The sequence below is a fragment of the Eucalyptus grandis genome, chromosome 2 (assembly GCF_016545825.1).
Source record: "Eucalyptus grandis isolate ANBG69807.140 chromosome 2, ASM1654582v1, whole genome shotgun sequence".
In the NCBI taxonomy this organism is placed as follows: Eukaryota; Viridiplantae; Streptophyta; class Magnoliopsida; order Myrtales; family Myrtaceae; genus Eucalyptus; species Eucalyptus grandis.
This window is the reverse complement of record NC_052613.1, coordinates 35,602,020-35,609,936: the sequence shown is the minus strand read 5'-3', so window position 1 is coordinate 35,609,936 and position 7,917 is coordinate 35,602,020. Positions and strand designations below refer to the sequence as shown.

General features: G+C 43.6%; 1 protein-coding gene across 1 annotated transcript; it reads right to left on the bottom strand.

Annotated features, from left to right (window-relative positions):
- Positions 1-3,196: 3,196 nt before the first annotated feature.
- On the bottom strand, positions 3,197-7,377 carry LOC104430639 (putative disease resistance RPP13-like protein 1). The gene is made up of 2 exons (XM_039307042.1): positions 3,745-7,377; positions 3,197-3,655 (listed from the first exon to the last, which is right to left on the bottom strand). The coding sequence occupies exons 1-2, from the start codon at positions 7,375-7,377 to the stop codon at positions 3,197-3,199; spliced, it is 4,092 nt and encodes a 1,363-aa protein (XP_039162976.1).
- Positions 7,378-7,917: the final 540 nt, after the last annotated feature.

The window sequence follows — 7,917 nt, the reverse complement described above, 5'->3', positions numbered from 1 at the left end:
AAGTTCTTGTGGGTCTGTCATGATGAAGTCTGTTCTGCAGTGATTTTATTCTGCAGATTGGATACATAAAGGAATTCCTTCCAGACGTTGCTCTGTTTTGTGAATGTCGCAATAACAAGAACAGAAAAGAATTGGAAGGCAATTTGATCAACAATGCGGAAGCTAGATTGGGATCAGAAGCTGCTCTGATACCATGAAAGAATTGAAAGAATTTGGGTAGAACGAAGTCGAATAGAGAAGATGAGAATTTTCACTTTGTATTCACTGCATATTCAATGTACATTGTCTTGTATGTATATAATACAATGTGTGTACAAGAAAGGTAAGTAAATATTTTATAATTGGAATTAGAATTGGAATCCAATTGGATCCGATATTGAATGATCTTGAGTGATGCTATGTATCTTCCAACAATATCTCTTGATATCGAGTTTTGAAAATGATCTCTTGATGTTGAACTTTTTGTTCATGCCAATTTTTTTATGAACACAAAAATAGAAAACAAAAGGAAGTATAAAATTCATTTGAGAATTGTGAATGTCAAATCTTCAATTTTAATATACATTCAACTTGTTGTATTATATTTTTTTAAATCCATTTTATGATTTTCATTCGGGAATTCTCATCAAGTAGTAAACTTTTCAAGTGGGAAAGAAGGTAAATAAAAGGGGAAATAATATGTTACTTTTTCTTCAAATCATGTATTCTTTTTATCAAATATATTTTCTTTGTGATATGAAGTTGACTTTTAGACTGAGAAAGAAAGTAAAAAGGGAATTTTTTTTTTTTTTTTTAGGAGTCAATAGCGGCCAAGGCAATTTGTGGGCACCTCTTAGGCGACCTTAAAGCCTAACATGACTTCTTACCAATTGGGCCCAAGAAACCAAAACTCCACGGCTTTGGATAGACTAATGAAACTGAAAATTGAAAGATTGTGACTAAAATAATAATAATAATAATAATAATTGAAAGGAAAATTCGAAGACTCGTGAGAGCAGGCAGAGTCAAAAAGTTTCTGGACTCAAAGGTAGTATAAGTAACCGTTGATATCCTTAAAAGGAACTTAATATGTCATGTTGCACACGGCTGAGGACTAGAACCTCTTTCAGTTTTCGTGGATGAAAGGGGCAGAGTAGGAGGAGCGGCACATGGAGCACAAGCACATGGTGAGTCTCGAGGGCTGACCCAGCGTCGCTCAGTGGCGCTCGTGGCGCCACCCGACCCTGACTAGATTTGGTGAGGGCAAGCCTCATAAAGAGGGTAATGGTGTTGGGCCACTCGCCTTTATAGAGACTGGCAATCCTCGTCGGTCCTCACTTGTCAAGGGGCAGTAGTGCCACTCCCGCTGCCCTTACCTCCACCTCGATCGGCTTTGACCTTTCCTTATTATTTTTTATTATGCTCACTTCTATTTTCAATTTTCAAATCATTTTCTTCATTTTTTGTAGTTTTGTTGTTTGATGTGGCGTCAACAAACTTTCCCCATTTGCGTTTGAGAAATTCCGTCACGACATTAACGGCCACGCAGGATTGGAAAAATGAAAAAGAAAAACAACATTGGATATTTCATTCAATTGGAACATGAAGGAGTTCGTGAAAAGATTGAAATACATGGATTGCACAAGTTTTAGTACCTAAATCAAAGGAATTCTTTTTTTAAAATATTGAAATGCCAAATCAGCACAAATTTTCGGATTGTTAGTGTTAATTAAAAAAGAGAAGTAGAATTAAACTGGCCGAAGAACAATCTGGAAAATTTCGACCCAGTCCAGGCTTCTCATATCGAAGACCAAAAACCCAGACTGCCCTGAAATAGAAGTTTAGTATACACACGAAAGATCTGCCCAATCTAACTCCGGCCGCAAAATCGGGTCAGGTCGGTTTTTCGGGCTTCGAAGCTATTTCTCACACGCCTACAGCCTGATGCAGGAGGGAACATGTTCGGCCACAGCAGATTTGCGTCCATTAAAACCCACCAGGATATGCGTGGGTCTAGAACCAGATTAACATTGGCCCGTCTTAATCCCTACAGGTCGAACCTTTAGTTGCAGCATATTTACGAGGTTTTTGGATAAATGAAGTGATTCTCTAGTTATTGCAAAGGATAATTCTATGAATTTTGCATGAGACGAATCAACATAACATCGCAAAGAATATATCTTTTATTTGGCACTGGAAGTGAGATTAAGAATATATCTTTTGTCTGTTCATGGCAGAAGCAGCCTGTCTCACCGAGTAAAAGCTATGACCCTGCTAACTAGCAGCAGAAGCTAATCATTTTGATAATCTGACTAAGACGACAACACAAACGACAGCATCAAGTTTGCCTGCCTCCTTTTGATTTTCTCAGGTCCAACCGACGGATTTGCAGCTAGATTATCTCCGCATTGTCATGATGTTCACACACAATTTTAACAAAAAACAAGCATGAATAATCCGAATTCTAATTCTGACCAAAAAAAAAAATCCGAATTCTAATGCGCACAACCAAATGTCATCCCACATTCAGCAGAACTTGGCTGGTTTGTTGAAATTATGCAAAGCTGTTAAATTGTCGATCCATTTTGTAGAGTTTCCTAGAATTCTCTGAACTACAATTATATAGAAGCTCCTGGAAGAACTGTTCTGCAGTGGCCAATATTTTGTCCATGGCCGAAGCATGTATGTAATAGACACAATTGAAGCAGATATCTCGAGCTCAACAATTGCTAGAAATCTAACCAAAAAAGCTCAAGTTAAGGATTCGTAGCTGTGGCACTGGAGAACTGGCCATTTCAACTCTACTGGGCTCTTAATTTGTCCGTGGTTAAAGCATGCAGATGATAAAGACACAGTTGAAGCAAGTATCTGTGACACAAGCACAGATAATTTGCTGATTGTGTCGATGGAAAAGAGGCTTGTAGAGCTCGCATATTGTATACAGATCAATCAGCTCAACTACAAATCCCATGTACCTAGCCAGCCTGCTCATGTGCACCAACCATTATAATACAATAAATACCTTCCGATTTGTCCCTTTGCTGATAAATTTCGTACACACATACACAATACCTTCACATCACGGTCTATGTCAAATACCAACACCAAAATCTAACAGGATCAAATGGAAGCACTTACATGGGAAAAGTTAATGCATATTTTTACCAACGCCAGTAGTCGAAATCACACTGAAAGATAAAGACGTGGGCGGAATTCTTCATGAGATCAGATCATTGTTTATGTAGATAGTCGGGATTTCTTTGATGAGGTGCCAATAGTTGCCGGCGTGCTTTAAGCATCGCTCTTCGAGAAGTTTGCAGTCGCTGATGGACAAATGCTCGAGCGAGGAAGGCAGGCCGGCCATGGGCAAGCACCTCAGCTTCTGGCATCCACGAGTGTATAAGCGCTGGAGAGAGCAAGGGAGGCCACTTGATAGACTCTCTAGGTTCCTCATGTCGGAGAGATTAAGATAGGTGAGAGAGGAAGGGAGGAGATCATGATCATTGCCGTCACCCTCTGGAGGAAAGCACACCATATCTCCAAGTTCGCCAACACTCCCGTCGATCCATAAAGATTGGAGCAACGCCAGTGTGTGCAAGCCCCACTCTCCCACATGCTGCTCCATGTTCACGCAGACCCTCACCTCGAAGGTCTCTATATTGGGAGGCAACCCTCCCTGGGAAAGCATTTGATGTTCTCGCAATCGACAATATATAGGCTCCGGAGGGATGTGAGGTGATGCAATTTATCAGGTAGAGACTTTACATTCGGGCAACTCCATAGGCTGAACTCGGATACGCTGGCAGGAAGTGGAGGGAAGTGCTCCAGCTCCAGAGCGGCGCACCCAAATATCGTCAAGCGAGTGAGGTGGGAGAGCTTGTGCAGGCTCCGAGGCAAGCTTCCCAATTGCTCACAATAGAAAATTCTTACATCTTCAAGCAACTGGACGTGGTGTTGGTGGCCCAAGTCTGAAACTATCTCCGCCAGTGACTTCACTCCCCTGCAGTTATGAATCTTAAGTTCCTTGAGAGTCGCCGGTAGCCCGCCCTTGCCGAATGGTGATGCGGGCAGCAAATCGCATCCGTAGATTCTCAATTCTCTCAGATGAGACGTCTCATTGCCAATCTTAGTGCCTATGGGCAAATGCTGGAGATTCTTGCAGTTTTCGACGGTCAATGATGTCATAGATGCTGGCAAACCGGTCTCTGGAAAGGAACGGAGTTTTGGACAGTTAAGAACGATCAAGCTATGAAGAGAGCCCAGATTGTGCATCTTGTTTGGAAGCTTCTCTAGGTTTGAACAATCGCTCAATTTCATAGCTTCAAGGCGGCTAGGCAACTCTTTATCACTTTCTCCAGCTATAAAAGATACGAACTGAGGGCAACTTGTGACATCTAGGCTCTTCAGGCAAGCAAGATTCTGAGCATAATCTGTGTCCTGCCACAAGTGTATCAGGTTTTTGCATCTTCTTACCTCTAACTTCTCTAACTTGGTTGAGAAGCTTGTGTACCCAAGAGGAAAGCAAGCGAGCCCCTCGACATTTTCAACAGCAAGAGTGGTGAGAGAAGTCATGTTAACTAAGCTCTTAAAAGTCACCTCGTTACAGCCTCTGAAGTATAGCTCGCGGAGAGACGAAACACTAACGGCAGGTGAGGCATCCAGAAGCGGACATGAATCGATATCAAGCCTCACAAGGGCATCTATTTTTTCGGGCAATCGTCCCTTCAACATGGGACAATTGCGGACCATTAGATGCTGAAGACAAGGGAACGGCACTTCTATTTCTTCAGCGCCATTAAAATGAGTCCAGTCCTGCCAGAATGACATATCCTTGAACTCCAAAGTTGTTAATGATGGAAAAGGCTCTATAGTTTCGTAAAATTCGGAGTAAAATTCGGAGCCCACCGAGCACACAGCATCCAGACCTTCGATGTGCAGTTCTTTCAGGGAGGATAGCAGCCCGAGTGATGGTAATGATCCGACATTACGACAGCCACACAAGCGCAAAGAGACCATGTTGAGACGCGATGGATTTCCCAACCAGAAAGGGAATTCAATGCCGCTGTAGTAGGAGATTGTGAGATCTTGAAGGTCTTTATGAGGCTGAAGAAAGTCAACGACCTTCATTTCAAGCTCTGCGTTCCGCGAATCTACAAGGGGTTCGCTCCATTTCATGATTAACCGGTCAATTCCACGCTTCATATGTAGATTAGCATCCTTAGCATCTCCAGCGTCTTTTACCCTATGCAACTCAGAGATTAACAGTTCCCCTCTAAGTTGCTCAAGGTGTTTTAACTCCTTTAACCTCCGCCCGTTCTCTGTTCCCACTATAAACTTGGACAAAATCTCAAGATTCACCAAGTTACCTATACGCCGTGGCATGGTTTGTAGGCTCCGGGTTTCTCGAATGTCGAGATATCGTAAATTAATCAGCTTCTCAACACCTTGAGGCAATCCAGCAAGGTATGGGCAACCCCGTAATATCAAAGCCTCTAGGTTGAACAGCCCACCGATGGATTCAGGAAGCCTTTCAATCTCAGAGTAAGATAAATTAAGATAGTGCAGATGCCGCAATTTACCTACACAGTCCGGTATCGCGTTGATGCAATAATGACTCAACGAAAACACCCTCAAATACTTCAAGTCCGACAGCAAGTCACCTAGCACGCTTTGGGACAAATGCAACATCGCGAACTTCCTGGGTCGCGGTTGCAATGAGATGAAGCTTCTTAGTCGCTTCATTCTGTGATACACCGTAAGTCTTTCAGATGCAATTCCGTAGCTCGAAATGAAGGATGCGTGACGAGCTGAAGATGCATTACTCTCATTGCTCTCTGACTCAAACCCCCGTGAGCTAAAGTGCGTCGGGCCAGCAATTGACTTTGCGAGGTCATTCAGAAGATCATGCATCGAGAACCACAGACTGTTGCTGCTTGATTCTTGAAAAAACGATCTCGATACTAACTCCTTGAAATAATTAAGACCTGTCTTCCAGAGGTTCTCTCCTTCGCTTCTGTGTACCAAGCCCTCCGCCATCCACCAATGGATCAACTCATCCCTTTCTATTTCGTAATCCTTGGGAAAAATCGCGCAGTAAGCAAAACATCTCTTCAGATGACGGGGGAGATGGTGATAACTGAGTTTCAAAGAGGGAAGGATCTCGTTTCTCGCTTCTGGTAGATCCCAAATTCGGCTTTTGGATATAGCTTCCCACTCGTGGGGATCGACGTGGGTACGTAGTAGTCCGCCCAACATCTTCACAGCCAACGGCAAGCCTTTGCACTTCATCACTATTTTCTCACCGAATGATTTAAGAGGGGTGTGGTGGTCGAAATTTTTGGCGCCAAGAGCGTGATAGGCCAGTAAAGTCAAGCAAGCATCTTCAGGCAGCTCCTTCAAATGGTATGCCGGAGCACCGGCCATTGAAGCAACATGGAGGTTACGAGCTGTAAGGACGATCACGCTCCCCTCAGCTCCGGCTTGGAAAGTCTTCAGGAGATTGGTCCACTCTTCGTACTTCTCTGTCCAAACATCGTCCAAAACGATAAGGAATCTCTTCCCAGACAGATGTTTCCACAACTTCTCTTGGGGCCGGTCTAGGTCGTTGCCTTTGCCAGACAAACCAGGGACATCCTGCAAAATCCTCCTTGTAATGGCAGCCACGTCGAAGTCATTGGATACGCAAGCCCATGCTTTGACATCGAAATAGCTGGCGTCATGATAGACTTGCTGGGCTAGAGTGGTCTTTCCGACCCCTCCCATCCCTATTATGGGAATTATTTTCGGGATCGCATTTATGTTGTTGATGCCTTCTTCTTCTTCAATCAACAATTGAAGGACCTCCATCTTTTCCTTCTCCCTACCTACAAAACAAGGCTCTGGGACATACGTCGTGATAGGCCGCTGCTGGGCTCGGTCGGATGCGGACTGGCTGGCCTCCTTCTCTCTCAGGCTTAGGCTATCTTTCTGCTTGATAATCTCCTGCAGTCGATGGTCGATATCCTCTATTTTGGACCTCATTTTCTGGTCACGCACGAACTCTCTGGGACTGAAGCAGCTCGGTACGACCAGAAGTGTCTGGCTCACCCTCCTGGAATCCGCCGCCTTCTGCTTCTTTTTCCTGGCTTGAGCATCGAAGTCGTGGAGCAAGTCCTCGATATCGTAGGCCAAGTTCCGGAGGTCCTCAAGCCACAACTTGACTCCAGCATCACCAGTCAACTGCTTTTCCTCTGCGTCTTCCAGAGCGCAGTTTATTCGCTGGAGCTTCTTCTCCCATTTATTCAGCAGGGTGGGAAGTCCCTCGCGCTGCATGAGGCTAAGCAGCTCGCCAGAGGCTAACTGGTTGAGAAGCACCTTGAGGATGGTGCTGAGAAGCATCTCTCCAATGGTCGCTTCCATCTCCTTAAGGAGGATTGAACCGCAATGCAGATGGTTGTGAACCAAAGTGTGCGTTTGAGTGGAAAATGGAGGCAAAGCTGATCTCTCAAGGCCTGGAAGAGAAGGGAGAGGGGTGAGCGAGAGGTCGGACGACGTACCGTAATAAAACTAGATTATCATGCAATGTTTGGGAAAAATATTGTTGTTGTTGTTGTTGTTTTTTTTTTTTTTTTTACAAGGAAAAAAATGGTTGTGAGCGAAAAGCTTCACCGATTGCTATTACAATAGCATTAAGTTACTATCTGGACATACGTTGGTTGCTGTCTTCTCAAATACTTCTTTGGGACAAAGAAAGATAAGATTGGAGGAAGGTGCTATTTTCATCTGTACTTAAATCCCCTCCTCTCTTACTAGATGGACAAGATTGGTCTTATCGGTTTTCATATTCGCACGGTTTCCTTTAACTTAGTTATTTTCCTTTTACAGTTTTCTGTATTTAAACTTATTGCTATTTAGAAAATAAAAGCTGATCTCTTCCTCATCATTGCTCTTATATTAACT